The 23,773-nt window shown below is 39.9% G+C and overlaps 2 protein-coding genes across 2 annotated transcripts; both read left to right on the top strand.

Annotated features, from left to right (window-relative positions):
- Positions 1–1,395: 1,395 nt before the first annotated feature.
- On the top strand, positions 1,396–10,373 carry ppm1kb (protein phosphatase, Mg2+/Mn2+ dependent 1Kb). Its single transcript, XM_071535863.1, has 7 exons — positions 1,396–1,533; positions 2,791–3,319; positions 3,480–3,580; positions 5,419–5,584; positions 6,335–6,479; positions 7,200–7,334; positions 7,943–10,373. Exons 2-7 carry the CDS (start codon positions 2,850–2,852, stop codon positions 8,072–8,074), a joined length of 1,149 nt encoding a protein of 382 aa, XP_071391964.1. The 5' UTR covers positions 1,396–1,533; positions 2,791–2,849; the 3' UTR covers positions 8,075–10,373.
- A 1,898-nt stretch (positions 10,374–12,271) lies between these two features.
- On the top strand, positions 12,272–23,333 carry LOC139657870 (broad substrate specificity ATP-binding cassette transporter ABCG2-like). Its single transcript, XM_071535823.1, has 16 exons — positions 12,272–12,385; positions 13,758–13,989; positions 15,241–15,300; positions 15,448–15,562; positions 15,685–15,837; positions 15,964–16,121; positions 16,720–16,871; positions 17,054–17,155; positions 17,849–18,099; positions 19,434–19,516; positions 20,698–20,787; positions 21,044–21,168; positions 21,324–21,478; positions 21,929–22,018; positions 22,478–22,590; positions 22,802–23,333. Exons 2-16 carry the CDS (start codon positions 13,775–13,777, stop codon positions 22,947–22,949), a joined length of 2,010 nt encoding a protein of 669 aa, XP_071391924.1. The 5' UTR covers positions 12,272–12,385; positions 13,758–13,774; the 3' UTR covers positions 22,950–23,333.
- The last annotated feature ends 440 nt before the right edge of the window (positions 23,334–23,773 follow it).

Here is a 23,773-nt window from a genome sequence, read left to right as displayed (position 1 = left end):
CTTCTGCTTTCCCCTGAATAATTAAAGAATAAAAAGGAAAGTGCACCCTACATTTTGAGTATAGGCCAGACTATGTTGTTAGATCAACAAATTTACAAACAACCAATAATGAGGAGTGCAAAGGTCAGGGCCTTGGTTTCCATATATTATACGTGAATAATCATGTAAGTGCAAACTGCTAGGAAAAGAAATAGAATAAGAGCTAATGGGAGAGATAGAGGTGTTTTTAGTGCACAGTGTGAGTAGAGAGGAAATATCCAGTGGGGAGAGGGTGATTACATAAATGTAATTTTAATATTTCTTGGCAGGCTAATGAAAATATCTTAAGTGTAAAATAGTAAAGCCCTTGTGGTCTGAGGATTAATTACCTTGTGTTAAAGTAATGAAATGTTGGTCTCCACAGGCAACCTGAATTACATACTTGCCTGTCTTGTAAATTGTCCAGGTATCTGCAAGAGAATGTGCAAAAAGGATGTTAAATTGGCCTAAACCTGTTCGTTATGACAGTGTTCTTGGCAGGCTTCACCTTGGCACATTGAAGTTAATCTGAAGTTGACAGTAAACACTGTCATCCTTGGACAGTAACCCAAGATTGGCATCTCCATAGCTCACAGCCTGGGAGCTCTCTGCAAAACATCACAAGCATTTTATAAGACTTGATGAAGCTAATATTCATATACAGTACCTACCTACTTGGTTTACCAGCCATTACTTTCCCCTCTTGGTCCTCTTACATCCTAACTCCACCAGTTTATTACAGTTGGACAGGTGCATAATCTGAGGTTTATCATGGGCGTTAAATATCGCCTGTGTCTGTAATGTTTTTTCCTAAATCTTTTGGTTTTACTAAACCAAAGTCAGTACATGTCTTGTTTTATCAGTCCAACACAAAGCAACAGTGTCCTCCAAAGATTAAAAAACTCTTTCACAATATGCTGGATAGCCTTTCCTGCAAGCCTGGTATTACAACTGTAAACTATATGGGAGCCAGACAGAAACCAACAAACCAAGTGACTGGGAAACTTTCCTGTGCCAACCCTGGTGATTCAGGTTAGGCTATAATAGTATGCAAAATTTACCTAGCCATAGTTGGAAGCATTGACTTGCATTACTATTGCTCATGCTCTTATAATGCATTTAGTTAAGAAAATATATATATATTATATATTTTATGTGTTTCTTAATCAAACCTTTAGGAGATTCACATACATGCATTAAAATACTTTGCTCATTAACACGTAAGAGATTACATGCTTGTCTGATTGGCCCCAGATTATTTTACTGCCTATCATTGATTGGTGTATACTGCTGTCATTAAGATTTTCTTTGACCAATCATCTGCGCTGTAGTCTGGGCGTCAAGGAGGCGTAGCTGATTCTGCCATTCTGATTCGCGCGGTCAGCATCACAGGTCTTGTTTGATAACATTGGAGCTTGAACACTGGAACAAGGGCGGCTGTTTTCATTCAGCTGTAACGCTTCACATCGCTATTAAAGGATTAACGTATATTAATAGTGATCTAAAACGTTCAAGGTAAGATTTTTAATGAATACAACACTGAAAACACAGGGAAATAGTCTCGGTAATGGTACACAAACTGCGCACTGCTAATGCTAAATACATAGCAAGTCGGCTAACGATGGCTAACGTTGTAGTGTAGCTACGTTAACACTGACGGAACTTGGCACAACGGCTTGATTGTTGTTTTCATTCGTAATTGCATTATATGTTGTTTAGAGCAATGGAAATATTGTAAATGAAACCCGGGTACATCCTTTGTGTATTGAAGCCAAACGGGACAGTTCTATGATGCAACTAGGTTGTTAGCATAACTGTTACTGTTAGCTAGTACAAACTGCTATGGCTGTCAGAGTTGCATCATGCGTGTAATGTTAGGTGGTTTACTTGTATTTGAGATTTGCAGCTACAGTTAATTTACATTATAAAAGTAATTTAGCTGCAATCCTGCTGGACACATACAAATCTAGAAGGTTCATATCGTGGGTGCGAATAATGTAGTTAACACTAGTTGGCTATTTTGTATTGATATTTTTTATAATTGTGAGTTTGGTTAGATGTACACTACTTAATCAAGATAAAACGATGAAAGTAAAAGTATTAACGTTATAGTAAAGAATGACATTCCTGCATCTTGTTTGCGCGTAAGTGTTTTTCTGTGATAGTCTTTTTTAAATTCATTTCAAGTTTGTCATTCGCCCAAGTGCATTCCCATTGCCCCAGACGACCTAAATCACGTCTTTGAGCTACAAACGTCTAACATTCATTTCCTTTTGTGTCATTAGTCATTATATTATCCGTCCTCACCATCGATGTGGTTTAAACAAATAATTAACAATGACGAAAAAAGAAAGGAATGCAGTCAGCTTTCTGTTTAAAACAGAGGTCACTTGGGGATTCTTCAAACAAGTTCAAACATTAGCCATGTGAATTTATTGGCCCCTCAGGTCCTCTCTTAACTTGGATACTTGACTACTGAATCAAGTTAAGTAAACGTGGCTGTGAATGTTTGCATCATCCCAACCTATTTCTGCAGGCTTTGAGATAAGAGGAAACTAACACATTTGCTTAATGATTGCTGACTTGAAGAGACCTTTAACCAAGCAAACACTGTTAGTGACAACAGTTACACCATTTCAGCCATTCAACTTATTAGTGACAACAGTTACACCATTTCAGCCATTCTGGTTATGTGGCCCGTGAAGAAAGAATTTTTATTTGTTATGTTTATTAAAATCCTGTTGCCAGTCTAACTGACCTACTTTTCTTTAGTGTTTGGACAGCAGGTCAGTCTCCCTCTGCATCCTGTCCAGTGCTCTGCTGTCAGGGTGATGTCAGCAGCCTGTCTCGTGCGCCTGGCAAGGTGTGGTGGGCCTCACATGGGTCGCACTGGGCTTTTACACATGGCCTTGGTACCACTCCCACTCCAACTGGACAGCCACCTCCAATTCACTATCTTCCGGAGGCAGCTTCACTGCCCTTCAGGACTACGACCCAGCAACACGCGGTTTGACCCAGATAGCAGTGGCCATCCCACCACCTGGGATTCATTTGGCATTTGGGACAACCGTATTGATGAGCCCATCCTGCTGCCACCCAGCATCCGTTATGGCAAGCCCATTCCCAAGGTCAGTCTGTCCAAGGTGGGCTGTGCTTCGCTCATTGGTCAGCGCAGGGAGAACGAGGACCGCTTCCAGGTCTCCCAGATGATGGACAACATCCTCTACTTTGCCGTGTTTGATGGTCACGGTGGACCAGAAGCAGCTGACTTTTGTGACAAATACATGGAGAAATACATCAAGTAAGGGAAATGAAAGGAATCTACAGGATAACTACTGTAGTGCAACTGGCTTAATACCATTTGCTGCTACCATGAAAAATGGTGGATGATAACCAATGAAGGTCATACCTTTGTAATTGATATTCTGATCAGTGTGTTCTTTCTTTGGTTGTTATTTCAGGAACCTTTTGGCAGAGGAGGACAATCTGGAATTAGTTTTAACAAAAGCCTTCCTCGAAGTAGACAAAGCTCTTGCAAAGCACTTACACTTCTCTCCAAATGGTAGGTTCTTTCATGTCACATGTAGGTAAATATACTGTACATATACATTTAATGACACTGTTTTTTGTTTTGTTTTTTTCTCCAAAACGTAACCTACTTATCCTACTTGGCGTTTGAAGCCTTGGTTGTCCTAACAGATATGTCGCCCTAAAACTTTGGTTAGACTGCTATTAGAGTTGCTTAATTATTGATGATCAATAAACTAACCAGAAATAGAGCAGACAATAGTGCTTTATTGCTTCCAGAATGTAGCTAAACATTGACATTCTCTCATACTGCATAGTATGGTATTTAACACTGGCATTGAAATGGAGGTTAGGCTTGAGCTGAGCATCCCTCAAACAAATTAAACATTCTCCCAATAAATTGTGAGGTCTATAAGGTTTGCCCTCATCATATAGACATTATTCAATTTAGTTCTCAGCAGACATCTTGTCTGATTAAGGTATCTGTTGATCTAGAAGCTAGTATACCTTGTATACCTAGCTAGTATACCATTATGTGGCCATACATCGGCCACGCTGTGTGAAATGTCCCAATATGCCTGTGTGTGTGTGTGCATGTTATCTACGGCAGCTGCTGACCCAGCTAAGAGCTGGAGGCCCTTGGCACCATTGTGGAAGGCGGGGGGCTAGATATTGAAGGAGAGTCCAGCGGGTCCTATATCCTGGACTACTGGAAGGTTCCCTATCTTTCTCTCACTCCTCTCTCTCTTCCTTTTCTTTTTCTCTCTCACCAAGTGTATGCTAAGCTTCTTGTGAGACAGTGCTTCAGGTTGAAATGTATAAGATGTGTGTTATATCAGTGACAGATCCAGTCAATGAGATGCATTATGTTTAATATGAAAAAAAAGGAAACACTTCCTTAAATTCTCCAGAAAGAGCTCTTATTTATCTCTTTTCTTTGGAGAGGGAAAAACACAATGCAAGCTCACAAATGTCAGCAAATACATCCACTTTCTGACATGTGTAATGCTGTTTTAACCAATTTGTGAACTCTTAAGGATCAAGTTCAGTGTAGATATGTGTAGTAAAGTTATATTTCAGCTGCTGAAATATCATTTGCCAGACACTGGTAGTGTTGGGTGGTAACGCGTTACTGAGTTCAAGGTTACAACAATATGTTACTTTTCCCCTGCGGTAACAAGTAGTGTACAAATGACCATTTCAATGTCTGCAATAATATTTAGCTACCAATCAAAAAGTAAGTATTTAGTTTTCTTATTTCTTCCTCTAAATATCAGATTGAAGCCAAATCATCCAAATACTTCACACCAGATAAGAGCATGCAATCGCCAATTTTGGAGGTGTCAAGGAAAAGTAATATAATAAAAAATGTTACAAATTACTGTTCTCAGGGAGTAATAGGTAAAGCAGTATTGCTTTTGAAATGAGTACTGCGTTACGTTTTGAGTAAAAAGCCCAACACTGGACACTGATATGTGCTATTGTCAGTAATTAACATTCATAATAATTGGGCCCAGTCTAAGACTGCACGCTGCTTAAAATTTGCTCTGGACCTCAACTCTGTGCTGAAACAGTTCGACCTGCATGTGTGACTGTCTCCTCTATTGTTTATTATGTATCCTCTAGCTAAGTTCCCTATGTATGACTTCCCACCCATATGTTTATGCATATGTTTAAATGTGTGTATGTGAGAGAGAGAGAGTGAGAGAAGCCCTTCCCATCCATGTGTTTATGCATATGTTTGAATGTGTGTATGTGAGACAGAGAGTGAGAGAAACCCATGTGTTGGTGTGAACAATGTGATCTGTGACTTTCTGTGTGCTCCTTTTGTGGCACATGCCATGTCTCATGTTCTCTTAAATGTCTCTGTAGCACCTGGGATGAATGCAGGATCCACCGCCACAGTGGCACTGCTGAGGGACGGCATTGAGCTGGTGGTGGCCAGTGTGGGCGACAGCCGCGCCATGCTGTGCCGCAAGGGCAAGGCCGTTAAACTCACTGTTGACCACACTCCTGAGAGGAAGGACGAGAAGGAGAGGTACACGCACGTTGTAAATGATGACAAAGGGAAGTGAATCACAAAGGGGTAGAGACATGAACAGACCAGGGTTTGTGCGGACATGAAAACCCTGGAAACAAATGTAGAAAATTAGAAGTTTATAGTTTCCAGTTAGAGCTGCCGCCACAAGTTCTACTGCTGAGTACATCCTATAACCTAAAATCCAATGAACACGTATTAAAGGGACATGGTCTCTGATTTGTGAGGAAGTCTGAATGAAAAAACATTTTGAATGTTGTAAATATTGCTCAGATCTGAGTAATATCGAGAAACATGTAACATAACAATTTTGCTAGTGAGGCAGTTTTTTCCAAATGAAGCAAATGGGTGAAAAGATAAAAACCTCTACTTAAAGCTGCACTAGGCAAGATTATATGTAAAAGTGCACCTGTCTTACCAGTCCCTGTATTTCTATATATAAATATGACACTTGATAGGTGTACAACTGTTGATTGATTGTTTGAGTCTCTGTTTCCTGACCTTTATCTAGTATGGTTCCATCTGGCGGCAGGTTCTTAGGTGTTGTATTTTTATCACCCAGTGATTATGTGTTCTGACTCCGCCCAATAGTACCTCCCATATATATGCCATTGTCCTGTGTCCAAGAGTGCCTTGGACAACTTTTTTGCTGGGAATTACTGTTATTGACTGGATCTTATAGTATACACAAAGACTTCCCATGAAGTAATTTTTTGTGTACCTCCCTCTCTCCCATACATTCTCCACAAGGATAAAAAAGAGTGGAGGTTTTGTGACCTGGAATAGTCTGGGGCAGCCGCATGTCAACGGCAGGTTGGCCATGACACGCAGCATCGGAGACTTTGACCTCAAGAACATGGGAGTAATCGCCGAGCCCGAGACCAAGAGGACATCGGTAGGTGTCTGAAACCGGATCCTGTCACAACTCTGGAAAAATATTTTAAATCTTGTCCTCTGGGTGTTTTAGGGTCAGCTTAGCAGGAATTATAACACTTTATTACTTTGTGCCAGCTTATAGCATTGAAGAGATGGTGCAGTGACAAATTAAGCTCCTAAACTAGAAGTGTATCGTAGGGACATGTGCGCCTAGGCGTTTTGCTGATTTTAGAGACAGTGCTATATTGATCAGTAGCATAATGACAACATGGCCTCACAACAACAAAGGTGTTTAAGAAATGTCCCTGCCTTCGTCTTTGTATCTATGGATATGAGCCAGGACATATTTTTGGACTCTTAATGTGAATAGCTTGCAATGCACACTTGGATATCCACTTCAACCTGTCAGTGAAGACTTTGTATCATTATTTATTTATTGGCTGTATTTTGTTCAATATGTTCGGTAGTTTATTATCTTCAGTACTGTCTTTTTGTCTTATTCGTTTCTATGACCTGTTCTCTGCTGTTGCAAGGGCCCACTTTCCCCATGAGGATCATCAAAGTTTCATCTAATCTAATCTCTAATAACTCCTTAAAATGAGTAATGCTTCAGTGCCATTTGGAATAAAAATAAATGTTCACCTCCATCAGATGAGTTGATTAGACATAATGATAAATGCATGAGAATGAATTTCAAAATGTTGGAAATGATGCAAAATATTCCTTGCCCTCTCTTCAGTTGCACCATGTCCACGATGCGTTCCTGGCGCTGACCACAGACGGCATTAACTTCATCATGAACAGCCAGGAGATCTGTGATGTCATCAACCAGTGCCATGACCCCAAAGAGGCAGCCCAGAGGATATCTGACCAGGTAGGGGGCTTATCTCGGGCTTTACATGGCATCAGAGGATTCTATCTTAATTTTTTTAGCACTTATTTGACTTCTTTAGAGCCAGGCTGCATATGAAATTGGTGACAGCAGATTGGAAATGGACCACGTGCAAAAAGATGGTGACATGCAGTTTTGACATTATCACAACAAGGTTCTAAAGTGTGGCCATTTGTTCACAATGCAGTCTCAATTTAAACTGTACACAACCGGGACATTCAATTTGAAAACTGATTTTCGGCAGCTGTATTTCATTTTCCACAATGTTTTTGTTGTTGTTTTTTTAATGGCTAAAAAATAAACCACCATTACAAACCACCATGTCAAAGTAGCACAATTAAATGATTGCTGGAATATTTGTCAAACTCCTCAGAATTCTGAGTGAATACACATTTAATCACAAAATTAATCAAAACTACATTCATCATTGTTTTATACTTATGTTTTAATTGCAAGTTGCACACACCACTGATGAAACACGTGCCGTCTCTAAAACAATCGGAATTGACATCAATACAATCCTATCAAAGCCTGTCCCAGATTACTGTTCTTCAGACGCTACTATATGTTACGTTTCTCTTCTCTCTCAGGCTCTCCAGTACGGCTCCGAAGACAACAGCACAATTATCGTGGTGCCCTTTGGTGCTTGGGGAAAGCAGAAGAGTTCGGACACTACCTTCTCCTTCAGCCGAAATTTTGTGTCCAGTGGCCGCTGGGCGTAGTCGACAGAGTGTGAGATGGAAAGGTGCGGTCTGTGGACCTAATTAATGTGCAATACAGTCTTTGAACAATGGTGCCCATCTGGATACATTATGAAGAGTGCAGTTTGACCAGGTGACAAATAATGCCTTAGGGATACAACATGTTATTAAAAGTAGCATGGTATTTATTAGCCTCGGTGAAATGAGAGGCAGTGGATTCATTATGTGCACTAAATGAAACACGTCCTTTTCATATAAGGTTTTATTTTACTAGGAAGCCAATGACCTCATAGGTGCTTTATAACATAGACATTTCTGAATGGCAGACAGGTATTCATGATGACATGCAAGCTGTAACTGAACAAATAGTAGCCTGCGCTACATTAGCTGTTTGTGACTTGTATGTCATCAAGAATGTGTTTATACTTCCCCAAAATTGCACTTTTTTATTTTCAAGGTAATTTGAACTCATGTCAAGGTGCATTTTCGCCACAACCTAGTGCATCTGGTTTTTACCAATTGTTTTTAAGTCTGCAGACTTTTAGTTTGGACCATTTCTCAGTGTTAAGGCTAGGACTACATACATAGGGGAGAGTGTGGAAATATAGCTCATTGAAATGCACAGATTTGTCATTTCATTGGTATTTATTTGCACCCCCTCTAATAGGGAAATACAAAATTGTTGCACTTATCTGGCTCTAATACACTGATAAATCCACTTTGTTTTACATATAAGAACCTTGTCAGTCAGGACTTCAAATGTCTGAAACAACCGGAATACAAACATAGTGAACAAGAGAAGTGTCTATGAGAAAATATATTCTTATAAGTGATTGTATGGGATTGCTGGAGTTTCCTGTGGATCAAAGCATTTAAGCTACACCATCAATCTATAGAAAATTAACAATGGATGCATGTTTAAGCTTTTAAAAATGTTGTGGGCCTGGATTGTGGACTTTCAATAGTTTTCATTGTTCCAAATGTCTCATTCTACTGATTGATCTCCATTGCTAAGTGGTTCACATAAACAAGGTTCTACTGTTCTTGGCCTTTTGTATTGATAAATTGTACGAAAGCACCACTGATTGCATTGATACCCAATTGCACAAGCTTGAAGGTTGGGGAGAAATGTCCAGAAACCTGATGTCTGTGATCTGGTGAAGTAGTGGGTTGTGTGAATGGAGCTAGCTAATGCTGTTTCAACATGGCATTCCAGTTGATCAATCTGACATTTATAGACAAAGTTAATTACATTGTTCCTTGCAATATAAAATTAGAACTTTGTTCAGACTTGCAGCAGAGTTTATATCTGTGCTGATTTAAGACAGGTTTTGCTAGTGTACTAAAAAGTGCTTTGGGTACAGAAATGTCCTTTATCTGTTTTGTAAATAATTATATTTATGTACATTTAATAATATCAGGAAAACTGACAGTTCTCTGTGTTACATTTACTGAATTACATGGCTTAAGTATATCTCACATATCGGAATACTTACCAAATCTGTACACTGTGCTCGTGTTTTGTAAAGCTAACCTCCTGTGAAAATCAAACACGTAACTTCATGGTGCATGTAATTCAGAGTCAGAAACAATCAACAGTTCCCTCTTTCCATCACTTGTATTTCATTCAAAGAGGAAAGCACATTTAATGCAACACTAAAGAAAAGAATTGCTCAGCTAAGAGCCATATTTGACACGTGAATGTTTGCTTAAATGCCCTCCATGACTACAAAATACAATCAAGTCCTGTGGGAAATGGACGCAATGAAGCTATTCCTGTCTTGATTGATCTAAAGTTGGGGCGCATTTATAATGTACGGAAGGCTGCAACAGTCAAATCGCCTGCACAGTAGTTTCTGTTCACTGTTGGTATGATCTTTTGTTTAGTGCTTGTTGAAGCTGAAGAAATGCAACACTTCATATTTGTCAGTGCTGTTAAAGTGTGAACCATACCTTTTGTATTTGTGAGACTCTTGCAGATGTGTAACCATCAGTTTCCCTCAAACACCGTTTATAAATGCAAATGTAAATACTGTTTTTTCCCTCATTCACATGTAGAATGAAACCTTGATCCATAATAAGGGTTTTGTCTTTACATTCTACATATGCTCCTCACAAGCCTTCTCATCTGTTAAAGTTAGTATAATATGTTCATTTTTTTTATTGTATATTGTGCAGCTGCACTGCAACCGACTTCATCTGTAGCTACGGACTTATTCCTGGGACCTAAATGTGACTGTTTCAGCCAGACTCTTAGTACTGCAATGGCTTGTGACACTCTTTATTTGTGAGTCATGTAATATACAGTTCTCCAATTAAAAAACATGTATCAAAAAGACTGTTGTATTAGTTAAAGTGTGTGTGCTGATATGTACGAGAATGTGTGAAATGTTCTGGTGTAGTAATCCTGGTAAAGTACTTGGCATAGTAATGGTTAGATTGCTTCAAAATGTTCCCTGGTTGGACAGTTTGGTTTGCCCCCTGTGCATTCCCTGAGAAAATCAAGGAAATCTTAAACTCCTGTCAATTTTGTCATTTTTGTCCTGTCAAACACTTAAAAAGTCAATTATATTGACCAAACAATTGATCAATCGGTCTAAAGTCAATAGCTCTGTCCAGTGCAAAACTACTACCTATTTAGCTGGCTGGCATGATGTGGATGTTGGGGTTGAATTAATCATAGATAGTACAATGTTGTATTTGTGAGACACTTTCTAAACTACAATGCCTTTAGAAAGTATTCAACCCCTTTTCTGCATTTTGTTGTGTTGCAGAAAATTCAAAATGGATTAAATTTTTTGTCAGCAATCCAGACAAAATATTCCATGACAAAGAGAACTTTACAACTTTATTGAAAACTTAATTTGAAATTTAAAATTTAATTTAACATTTTTGCAAATTTATTGAACATTTACTTTCAATAATTGTCTTTCATTTAAATAAATATTCAACCCTCTGAGTCAATGCTTTGTAGAAGCACCTTTGGCAGCGATTGCAGCTTCGGGTCTTCCACAATTGAATTTGGGGATTTTCTCCTATTCTAACTTGCAGATTTGCTCAAGCTCGGTCAAGTTGGATGGGGAGTGTCTGTTAACAGCAATTTTAAAGTTATTCCACATATTTTCAATTGGCCTCTCAGGGACTTTCCAGTGCTGATTTGGCTGTAAGCACAGGGTCTGGTCCTGTTGAAACATAAATTGTCACCCCATGAGTCTGAGGTTTTTGACACTCTGAAGAAGGTCCTCTTAAGAATTTGCCTGTGTTTGGCTGTATTCATTGTTCCCTTTATCGTCACAAGTCTCCCAGTCCCTGACGCTGAAAAGCCCTGCCACAGCATGATGCTGCCACCACCATGCATCACTGTAGGGATGCTATTACATGGGTGATGAGCTTTACATTTCAGCTGAATGGTTCAACTTTCATTTTATCAACACATTTATCAATGTGTTTTTGCAAACTCCAGACATGCTGTCATGTGCCTTTTTTTCCTGGAGTGGCTTCCCTCTGGCCACTCTTCATGCTAAAGTTTCTGCTCTGACATGCACTGTCATCTGAAAGACCTTATAGTGAGACGTGTGTGTTTCATTCTAAAATATGTCCAATCAATTGAATTGGCCGCAGGTGGACTTCAATCAAATTGTAGAGACAAGGACATTCAAAATAATTTGGGAGCACCTCAACTCAATTTGGAGTGTCACTGCAAAGGGACATTTGTTCATTATAGACTCCAAATATATCAGCTTTTCATTTTTAATTAATTTGTAAATATTTGTAAATAAAAAAAATTCACTTTAACATAATCATGGTTATTGTTTGTAGATTAGTGACAAAAAAATCCTCATGCAATCCATTTTGAATTGAGGCTGTAACACCACGAAATGTGGAAAAGGTCAAGGGGGTTGAATACTTTCTGAAGGCATTATAGATAGATAGATAGATAGATAGATAGATAGATAGATAATTTCGACAAAAGTATTTAATGAGCTACCATCAATGGATTGCATTAACACTTGCATTGATAGGTGTTATGGTTTTGCTTGCCCACATTTCATTTTGAAAACATATTTGGCCCCATCTGATAACATTGTCTGTGGTCCCATGCATCATTCAGGCATCATCATTACATGATTTAGTTCTCTATGATAGGCTCTAATCGACATCCTGAGTGCGTGTCTAGATGGTGAGGCACCTGTCATGGCCTGATGTTGCTCAGTGTCCCCTCTCTCCTCTCTCTCCTCCTGTAAGACTATAAATCCTCTAATGCAGAGCGCGTGGCTCCAGCAGACTCGGTCCCACCACGCCGCTGCAGCGCTGTCCGACTCTCACAGCTGGGTAAGTCACTGGAACAACACTTTTTATGATATTGCAAAAACATTGCGTCGTTATCAGTTGCAGATGATTTCCGCAACATCTGACTGTTGGTCGCGGCAGACTCCTCTCTGTTTTAATATCGATCCTGCATGTGGCCGGGCTGCTTGCGTGATGCTTTCTTTCTCTATTGAAAATGAAGAAAGGCTTATTTGTTCATTAAAGCTCATTTGTAAACGCACAAGCTTTTAACATCAAGTTAACCTGCCTAACATTAAGTTAGCCAGCCGTTTCAAGCTGTTAACCGTCTTTGTGATCTAAATTCACAGGCTGTAGGAAGTAGCGTGAGAGTCTGTTTGCATGAAGATAATGTCTTCAAGGAAAAGAAAAACATACGGTCACAGCATTGTATAACGGAACTGGAGTTGGTTCTAATATGTTCTTGTGAATCAGCTATCCAGGAAAGCTAATTAATTAAAATTAATTAATAAAATTGAGCTTAAAGAGTGCCTTGGAACTCCTTTGTTATTGAAAGCAACAGCCCCAAACCAAAAAGCACCTTCAACAAATGCCTCCACACACACAAACTCAGTTCAAGTCTTCTGTGAACTATAAATGTATGCTATTTTGAACACATAATAGTTTGTTCTGTTTATGATGGTGGTTGTTTATGTTGTGATGATTACTGACGGGGTCAGATTTTACTTATTTTTTTTATCTCTATATTTGCATATAATTAAACACCATTGATCATGAACGCTCATGCACAGCTCCATATGTTTAGGTTCATAATAAGGAGGTGATTCAGTGGAAAAGGTCATTTTTTGACGTTTTGGGATATCTGCCTACAATCTTGTGCTTTACTGGTTGTTATTACAAACTTAGTCTGTCCTACTCCAAAAAGCTTATAGTGTAGTAAAAAAAATAAATAGGAGCTGCTGAATTCTAAGGAGACTAATCTACAAATTAATCTGAGGATGTAATATTTAAAGGTGTTATAATGAGTTAGACAAGCTCTTTTGTTGTGTTGTTAATATTTAGATACAGCACCATAACTCTGTCTAGTTTAAATGTATTCATACAAACATTGGTCCTGTCTCATTTAACAGTGTTGCCACGGATGAATGAGCATCTTTTCATCTCAGGTGTCACAGTTTCATTACTGGTTTTTGTGCATGCATCTTTCACATACTACTACTAATTCCTTGTAACATAGAATGCATAATTGGAAGACATGTATGAACAACATGACCAGTTCACTTGTCCAGCATCAAAACACTTAATAATTAAATTCTCTGTTAGACAAGTGTGGCACAACAGGGGGTAACTGTCACCTCAGTGCGTAGTGAGTGAGTCACAGATTGATTTTCATCAGTATCATTTTTCAACTTGGCAGGGTGCTCACTGCATAGGATGATGGAGAGAGCCAATCACATCAGCATCGCAATGATAGAAGATATTGGCACCAATGGCATGGCCAGGTCAAAGGTCACGACGCCCATGGACCAGACCAATCAGCCGTGTGGTTCCACTGTGAGCTTCCACAACATACAGTACAAAGTGAAGCTCAAGACTGGCTTCTTCTGCAAAAGGAAAACCACTGCCAGGGAGATACTGGTGGACCTCAAGTTAGTTGAATCTATCTATCTATCTATCTATCTATCTATCTATCTATCTATCTATCTGTCTATCTCCCTCTTCTCTCTCTCTCTCTCTCTCTCTCACACACACACACACACACACAAAAGCATACAGAGAAATGTCAATACTGTTAATGCAAAACAATAGAGATCCTTAATTGCTCTAAATCTGCACTTACGCAGAGATCCATTAGTATTTGAACTGTGACACATTGTTCGATGTTTGTTTTCCCCACTGATTCACTCATAGAGTTCAGTGGGAAAACAGTCATTAAATTTATTAATGTCTATCTTGGCTCTGTTGTAGCAGCATGATAATTCACCAGTGGCTTGATATTTCAGACTGTTGCTTATTTATACTCACTTAGCCAAGCATATACTTCAGCCAAGCATAGTTACATTGAAATAAATAATTTTGAATTGGCAATAAAGTATAAAGAATCTGGTCATATGTTTATGGTTTGCAGACTTCTCCAAGCACATTTCAAATTAATCATTTCTGACTAGGTATTAAAAAGGAATTGGTAATCGTAATCTTTCCAAATACTTCTGAATCCTTGAAATGGGGGAACCATGTCAAAAAGGACTGAAGTTCTTCATGTTCACTAAGCATGATTAGTCATTGTATCATTCCATATCCAACGTATTGAAAGCATGGTATACACAACACAGACCATAATGGACAATAGTGAATAGACTTTTAAACTGGCTTCTTTCTGATGGTATTAAACACACCTGACATTTCCCATGGAGGAATGCATAATTTCACACAAGTTTTTGGGCCATTTCCCGCCTTAGTGTTAATTATATGATATTAAGCATGGTTTCTTGCATATAATCTCTCTGATTCACTAAAGAGTAGTCTGCCAGGGAATCGAATTAAACACCGTCACGTGATCCACTACAAGGCTTTTATTCAGCCTTTTAATTCTGTTTTATATCACAGACTTTTTTTTGGTACTATTGTGTGACTGTTCTCTCTGAGAAGGATTTGCCCTTGAATTATAGCCGTGCTTTTACACCATAGTATAGATTTTTTTTGTACAAATATTAAGAAATGTCCATGACACCAGTAATTATTGTAATTCCGTTTTCTTGGTATTATTTCATTTGAGATGAATCTAAAAACAGTACTATGGGGATATCTATTGGACTCTTGGACTGATGGATTAATATGAACAGTATATCAGCATATCATGTGTGTTAAGTTAGATACAGCTGTGTGTTATTGTGTTGCAGTGGAATCATGAGACCCGGCCTGAATGCGATTCTTGGACCCACTGGAAGTGGAAAGTCCTCGTGAGTACTGCACTCTTCACCTCCCATCATTGATAAACTCTGTGTGATTTCATCCTGAGCACCCAGTAAGATTAATATTCAAGGCAGTCACCTTCAGCTGTCATAGATGTATCTTGACATTGTGTTTTTTTTTTATGATATTCAAAGTTTCTTGGATGTTCTCGCTGCGAGGAAAGATCCTTCAGGTCTCTCAGGAGAGGTGCTTATCGACGGAGCGCCGCAGCCCCCCAACTTCAAGTGCCTCTCTGGCTATGTGGTTCAGGTGCATTTTCATTATTATGTAAATGACTCAAATACTAATTATGAGTTCTGTAAAGGCAGATTCTCAGAAAACATGGCAGAGCAAGAACATAAGAACTGAGCTCGACTCCTTGTAACCTGCAGGACGATGTGGTCATGGGCACGCTGACGGTGAGGGAGAATCTGCGCTTCTCTGCAGCGCTACGCCTGCCCAGCTCTGTGCCCCAGAGGGAGAAGGAGGCCCGTGTCAATCACCTCATCAAAGAGCTGGGTCTCACCAAGGTGGCCGACTCCAAGGTAGAGATACATACATCACTCATCTGTCCTCTTAGCTAGGGCTCCACCTCAAGCGTCAAGAGATCAGGTGACAGTGTGGACAGTGATATTCGGTTTGCATTTAGATTGTGTGGATGCTTTTCCTAGGTGGGCACCCAGATGATCCGGGGGATATCTGGAGGAGAGAGGAAGAGGACCAACATCGGCATGGAGCTGATTATTGACCCGTCTGTTCTGTTCCTGGATGAACCGACCACAGGACTGGATGCCAGCACTGCCAACTCTGTCCTGCTGCTGCTGAAAAGGTAATGAAGGACTGAGAGGATGTTCGTCCTCTTCACACTCATCTGTCGCTCTTCTTATTCATTATGGCTCGTATTCGCAGCCTCGTCCGTGCACCGAAGAGCTGTTCCCCTTAGCTCCCCCTCCCCTCTCTGGGATTCTGACTTGCACAGTCTGTTCTTTTCTACTGCGTGATGTGATGTCTACTCTGGAGAAAAAGTGGCATAAGTACAGCAGCCACTGTCTGTTTTTCAATAGGCTTGCATTCAATACCCACTATAAAGACAGCAGCTTTATTTTATTTAGCCTAATTGATATTGTATTCAATATACAACCTCTTAGGCATCAAGCCATTTCCAAATTATAGCACTTGATATTGAAATCAAATTAAATAAAAGCACAGATTAGTCTGTTATAGGCCTAATGAACGATCAATGCAATGATGCAAGTCCATATAATATGATAATTAAACCAATCCTACTCACAGCATGTCATGAAACGTATGCATCACAAATTCACTACTTAAGTTGTTTTTATTTGTTAATTTTTCTGCTGTTGGAAGGCAACAATATTGTATTTACATTTAATGGATATATTTTTTTACCGTGTTCCTCTTTTCAGAATGGCCAGTCATGGACGCACCATAATTATGTCCATCCACCAACCACGCTACTCTATCTACAGACTGTTTGACACTCTGACCTTGCTGGTCAGTGGCAAAATGGTGTATCATGGGCCAGCACCAAATGCTTTGGACTACTTCGCCAACATTGGTGACTATGCTCTTGAATACCAGTCATATATCTGTATATTGTGCCTGATGTTTGAAATGCCTCATGAATTGGAGGCAGAGGACAGGAGAAATGTCCCTATAAAGCACTGAGCATGTATGGATATTAAACATTGACTATTTTGATCCGTATGTCCACAAGCTTACTTTTTTAACATGTTCCAGGTTATGCCTGTGAGCCCCACAACAACCCAGCAGACTTTTTTCTGGACGTCATCAATGGAGACTCTACTGCCACCACTCTGACCAAGATGCCCAGCTCTGAAGGTAAAGGCATGTGTAACTCCCTCATAACTGAAGGATGGATATAAGTCTTGAAAGCTCATTTTATGTGCAAACAAAAGTTAAAATAGAGAGCAGTTAACAAGCGCTGCACTGAACACAGTCAGAGTCGCGCCCCCCCCCCCCCCCCCCCCCCCCCCCCCCCCTTAAATCCTGTCTGGCTTGTCTGACCAAACCAACCCTGAACCTCTAATTTTTCTGACCCTAGGTCAGGGCTTGTTTGCATTAATGTGCAAAAGAGAAACTAATCCACTTGAAGCTTGTCTAATATGCCTAGACTTTATTGTGCTATATCAATGATATTATAAGATCCAAAAGGCTACAGGTAATTTGGTTGTTGGTTGCTTTTCAGAAGTGAGTGATATGAGGAGTATTGCATGGAACCTCAGATCAGTATTTTTAAAGTTTTGTGTTTATGGGCTCAGGGCTTGGATCACTTTCAGGTCAGACAATTCAGAAAACACATTTAAACTGCTTTACAATATTTCAATCTTTGTTCTCAATTATTTGACAATTAACTGAATATGAGAAGTTTGTATGGCCAATGTTTTTCCATTTTGTGTTGAAAATCCACACAGTTGACACTTACTCCAGTGCTATATGGAATTATTGATGTGCTTCACAGCAGGCTATCTCTCTGACTCACATCCCTCACTATCCTCTTGTGTGCATGTCCAGATCTGGAGTTTGAGGAGGTCAGCAGCTCCAGGCAGAGCATCGAGGAGCGCCTGGTAGAGGAGTACAGGAACAGCAGCTACTCCAGGGACACACGGGCCGAGCTGGAGCGCATCGCCCAGGGCAAGGAGTGCATCTCCCGGCCCAAGTCCCGCACCATCACCTACAACAGCTCCTTCTTCCACCAGCTCCGTTGGGTGCTCAAGAGGACCTTCCAGAACCTCATGCTGAACCCAGAAACATCGGTGGCCCAGGTGGGGATGCATCTGAACTTTAAGCCATATCTGGAAAGCCATGTATTGGTGTAATTACAATGGTTGACTAGATTTATTACGTACAAATGGTAAATGCTAAGTATACTGAGTGACTCTTGAGGAATACAACTTAGTGATACTATATAGTGTTCAGTTTTCCAACTTGTTATATTGTTGTTTATGGATTGCAGCTCTTTTGTGGTTGCAGATCACTCTTCTAAGTAACTTCTCAGTTTACTGTTTTGTAGGTCAAAGGCCTTAAACATGTTGTGCCAGTGTCACCTTTACTCTTTCAAACAGTCCAATCAAAGAATGGAAAAAAGGGGGAAGAAATCGGTGTCATTGCTCTTGTAATTACAAACAGGACACACGGACAGCAGTTTGGAGTTGTTGAGACTTAGCGCTCTCATTAGCCACCCCAAATGCCGTCAGAAGTCTCCTCACTTTAAGAATTATTAACAGCTAATTGGCCCTAAATACGTCACAATAATCCTACAAGAGGGGCTCTGTGGTGTGGGCGCTGTAATCGGCTTTGGTGACTGTTGTGACCCCACTCTTGCCTCTTTGGGCCAGGATCTGAACTGATATCATATCTGGCCAAAGCCCCTTGGCCCCGGTCCGGGACCCATCACATGATGGCGTCATGACCCGTCACTCCACTGCCCCGCTTCCACATGAGGGGCTGGGGGGAATGAGGTGAAAAAGGCTCAACCTTATTAGCTTATCCCTTCACCCTGGGAACCGCACAGGGCCCGCTTAGTCCTGTCATAATCTGTAAATTGTTAGGATTAAAACACACGTCTCTTTCACTTTTTTTCACTCTTTTCTGTCATCCCCCACCGGTCCTGGTGTTTCTCTAGGCTAGACCAGGCTGGAGGAGAAGCAAGCTGTTCCACTTCACTCCTGATCCCCCGAAATACTGGCCAGTCTCATCTATAACGATACCGCTAAACCTTTATTTCCATTCTCCAAAAAGACTCATTGACAGTCTACAGTCAGTAGTACTGGAGCAGTGAAGTACCGTACTGATTGCTCGATTCATTCCACTCACCAACCTTTGCCTTTTTCCTTCTTCCACCAAGCCTCAGAGTTAAACCTTCCTTTGCCATAAAGACCAAAGAGATTAGTTTGTATTAAACAGGGGCTTTGATCAAACCAGCTCCCTCATGCGAGTCTCCAAGTCTCCAAGCAGTTGTCCAGAATGTTGTCAGACGCTTCTGATTGTTTAGGCCCCGCTGCCATGACGCACTGCTGCTAATGTTAGAAATAAGACTTTCTAGATGGGTCATCAATGCCTTTTGGCTTCTAAATCTCTCATGTTTGTGTCTGGGCAGCTGGGAGTCAACATCTTCCTGGCTCTCATCGTGGGTGCCATCTTCTTCAGGGTTAAAGATGATCAGAGCGGAATCCAGAACAGGTAGGAGGAATGCTGAAATACAAATACACCTGCAAATGTCCTGCAAAATTTCCATCTTTTTTGTCACTTGCTGGGCTTCCATCGTACTATATTTATGCATGCAATTTCCTCAATATTGTAAGAAATTTCTTGCACTCAGTTGAGGCAGAAACTTTTTTTGTTGCTAAAACTAAATTTTATGGTGATAGAATCGCATTTGGCTAATGCGATTCAACTCAGTATTAATTGATGGAAGCACACCAAATTCATTTTATTTTTTGCAACTTGATAATAACTAACTTGATTCATAAGTTCATAATAACATAGCTATAGCGTTCTTTCTAGCTTCAACAGCACTTTTATGACTCGCAGTGTAAAGACACTGCTAAATCTTGAAGATTATGCTGATGGATAGTATGGGTACATTGACTTTTAACTTGTGCACAAATCTCCAGGTTTTTGCAATTTTTTTTTGCAGTTTTTGCACTCTACATTTGGTAGAGAAGTGTGATAAGTTGAATAATTCCAGCGCAATTAATCCTCTTACCATGCTTGGCCTTATTTTATTGGGCACAACCTGGTACTCACAAGCCCAATGAAGCATATCAGAACACAGAATGTGAAATTTATTTCAATAGTCTCTCTCTCTCTCTCTCTCTCTCTCTCTCTCTCTCTCTCTCTCTCTCTCTCCCATTTCATTCCATGCATGGTTCAGTGGAACATTAGGACTTAATGTCATTATATTCATGGTCAATGCATAGGGGGTATGGCTGATGCCAATGTATGCGGCTTAAACAGCTCAAGTTAGTTCGCCCCCACCCTCCTTTTCATTGGGTTCAGGATCAGATAATGGAGTCAGTTGTTCCTTTTAAGTCTTGTACTTGAAAGCTTTGTTTGGACAGATTAATATGTACATGAATAATGCATACAGGCGTGTATGTACCACACCACATTTGATACCATCCTCTGTTGATAAATATTACCTAGACTGTTTTACTGTTGTGTTGGACCCTCCCTGAACAAGCTCTCTGCCAATGTCAGATGCAGATCCAGACCCAAGAACAATTATTTTGTACAAAACTCCCACCTTACCAGCCACTCTTTTCCCTTTTGTTTCCTCCTGGGATGTGGGATAAAAGATGTGCAATAAAATGTGAAAATGTGCAATAAAATGTGATTTTGTTTTGTTGCTGTTCTTGCAGGATGGGTGCCCTCTTCTTCATCACTACCAACCAGTGTTTCAGCACTGTGTCTGCTGCTGAGCTCTTCATCACTGAGAGGAAACTGTTTGTGTATGTAATGTGCCGGCAAGCTGTGCTGCCCCACGAGACTCAACAGGCTGGAAGACTGTGACATAGCTGTGACAATTATCTGGATATTGCAACATAAATTTGAAAGGAGGGGGTAGAGTGTCAGTATGTAATTTATTTACAGATTAGAGAGAGAAGGGGTTTCTATCTAAATTGGTGCAGCTGCAGCAGTCAATGTGACTAACACCTCTTTTAGATGCTGAAACACAGAACTTGTGCTTGGATTCTTTCCTGACAGACATGAATACATCAGCGGCTATTACCGAGTCTCTGTCTACTTCCTCTCCAAGATCCTATCTGACATCATCACTCTGCGCACCATCCCTGCTATTATCTTCAGCTGCATTGTCTACTTTATGATCGGTAAGATCAACTAATAGATTAATGGAATAATAGAGTTATAGAACTAATTGATTGACGGAGTACTTATGCTTGAATCCTTGAATACTAGTTTAGAGTGCTAAATTCTAAGGTCAGCTCAGTATTCTGTGTGTGTGTGTGTGTGTGTGTCCACCCAGGGTTCAAGTCCACAATAGCAGCCTTCCTCATCTTCACGCTGACAGTCACTCTGTTGGCCTACACAGCCACAGCCATGACCATGGCCATCTCAGCTGACCAGAGCGTTGTGGCTCTCGCCAACATTTTCATGACCATCACCTTCGTCTTCATGATGGTGAGAGCAGCAGAAACCAAAAGAACAAGGGAGAAGAAGTTGGGAGGGGGTCAAACCAGGAGGAATTATAGTTAATTGGGATATGTTTGCTATAATATCACCTTTGTGAGCATTGATTACTTGCTATGCTGTTTGTTGTGTCTATACTGTGTAAACCTACAGTAAAATATTAAGATGATAGTTGTAATCAGTTCTGATTGGCTGAGATGTTGGAGGCCATTGTTGAAAAAAACTGCTCAAAAACTGTTCAAACTCTATATTGGTTAGTGGAAGGTAACTATTTAATTATTATATTTCATTATTATTGTTTAAAAAAAAAATTATTGAACATTTACATTCTTTCTACTGCCGTTTTGTAGAAGCAATAAGCCACTTGACGCAGTGCTTGACACAAAGCAGAAAAGCATGGCCTCTCATGGCATATTGCGTAAATTTGTGTTGTGTGTTTAGATTTTCTCAGGTCTCCTGGTGAACCTACCCAGCATCATGGATTGGCTGGCTTGGCTGAAGTACTTCAGTATTCCTCGCTACGGCCTAGCAGTAAGTCACAGCTGAAGCCCCTGTAGGTTGCAGGTTTTATAAGCTGAGAGGGAGCTTACTGTTTTCCTTCAAACATACCGACCGCCGCTTTAAATATGTCTAAACCCAATGCTGCAGTGTAAGACTACATTGTATCTGAGAACATATTTATGATCTTGCTTGTCTTTTATTCTTACAGTATCACCTTTAATGCAAATGGTAAAATTGTATGTGTGTTTCTCAGACAATTTTGAAAGTCACATATCAACCCAATCTCCCTCCATTTTTGAGTGTGGGCATCTTGGATACGTACTGGACATACAATGTAACACCCTCCATGAAAGCTTAATTTCCTTACCATATTCCCACACTAAACACCATTGCTAGATCAGCATACAGTCTTGGCCTAGAGTCTACTATATCTACAGTAATTTATCTCTCTTCTACTCAATATGTATTGTCTCTGCTGTCTGTGTTCAGGCCCTGAAGATCAATGAGTTTGTGGGTTTGAAGTTCTGTGAGGAGACTGTGATCCAAAACACCACCATGTTTCCTGTCACGACCAACTGCAGTGTGAGCACATCCGGCTTAACGTGAGTAGACCTACAGTATATACAGTATATATGTATAGGCCATATTTGTGTCAACCCTTGCACCCTAATAGATCAGTAGAAAAATATGAATGTGCCAGCTTGTGGAGAGAGGCAGAGAAATGCAACCAAGCAGCAGAAATTCAACTTAAATACTGATCTTGAATGTATATTATGGGCTCAAACTGATCAGTTGGGAATTGTCTTATTTCAGATGTACAGGGGAACAGTATCTGGACTACCTGGGAATAGAGTACACCACCTGGGGGCTGTGGGAGAATCATGTGGCTCTGACTGTCATGGCGTTCATATTCCTCGTCATCGCCTATCTGAAACTCCGCTTCATCAAGAAGTTCACTTAAATGTGAGATTCTGTGGCACAGTGTGTTCTTCTCTTCGAGGAGAGAGGCCAGCATTTGTCTTGTTCACCAGATGTTTCACCATGGAGTGTGCCAATGGTTTGCACTTATATAGTTTGGTATTCAGTATAGGTAAAATATATACCTGAATGTAAATTAGCATTATATGGGCATTCATGTGCAGTCTTTTTCTTCCAAGTTTATATTGTTAAGTTTACTATGGTTATTTATGAGTGCTTAAGTTTGCTTTGTTATTTTCAAATCAAGTATGAGACTTATCTTTCAACACTTGTGTAGCTGAGATGTCTTAATTTATCTTTTGCACAAATTCCAAATCACACCGAATTGAATCATTCTTGATTATACCTTAATTATGCTGATTGTATGTAAAAGATATTGTATAGTTGAATCAAGTAGATAGTGAATATTTGTTAACTTGTTCTATTGTTCAAAAACAAACTTTTATAAACAATATTCTTATACTAGTGTTTGAGAACAAACTTTTATAAACATTTTCATGTAACCTTGTTTTTAGTCTTTCTTTTGCACACATCTATCCAGTTTACAGTATTGTGCTGTTGTTTGTTGTCTTACAGTGATTGTTGAAATGAGAAATGAATATCTTTTGCTAGTGTAAGGTGACAGTCATATTTAAATTAATAGTTAAGTCATTTAGTAAGGCCTTGCAAGTCAGCTCAGCAGACATCTCCAGATGTATCTTAACCCAGGTAAATAGATGGTTTAATAATGGATATATTTTTTACAAATTCTTTTGGGTTATTGTGCAGCCATTAAAGTAAGTGAGTCTCATATTGGGGTTTTTTCGT

This window comes from Centroberyx affinis, unplaced genomic scaffold (genome assembly GCF_046629955.1).
Source record: "Centroberyx affinis isolate AG114_WGS23_722 - 3 ecotype Tasmania unplaced genomic scaffold, CSIRO-AGI_Caff_v1 ptg002773l_1, whole genome shotgun sequence".
Taxonomy (NCBI): Eukaryota; Metazoa; Chordata; class Actinopteri; order Beryciformes; family Berycidae; genus Centroberyx; species Centroberyx affinis.
The sequence above is the reverse complement of the archived record's forward strand: the minus strand, read 5'-3'. Positions and strand labels throughout refer to the sequence as shown.

Excerpts from the sequence above, each read along its gene's own strand:
- ppm1kb (XM_071535863.1), top strand. The coding sequence starts at position 2,850 with ATGTCAGCAGCCTGTCTCGTGCGCCTGGCAAGGTGTGGTGGGCCTCAC. Across the intron at positions 3,320-3,479 it reads TACATGGAGAAATACATCAA|GAACCTTTTGGCAGAGGAGG; the intron begins GTAAGGGAAATG and ends TTGTTATTTCAG. Across the intron at positions 3,581-5,418 it reads CTTACACTTCTCTCCAAATG|CACCTGGGATGAATGCAGGA; the intron begins GTAGGTTCTTTC and ends ATGTCTCTGTAG.
- LOC139657870 (XM_071535823.1), top strand. The coding sequence starts at position 13,775 with ATGATGGAGAGAGCCAATCACATCAGCATCGCAATGATAGAAGATATT. Across the intron at positions 15,301-15,447 it reads ACTGGAAGTGGAAAGTCCTC|TTTCTTGGATGTTCTCGCTG; the intron begins GTGAGTACTGCA and ends TGATATTCAAAG. Across the intron at positions 17,156-17,848 it reads CAAGATGCCCAGCTCTGAAG|ATCTGGAGTTTGAGGAGGTC; the intron begins GTAAAGGCATGT and ends GTGCATGTCCAG.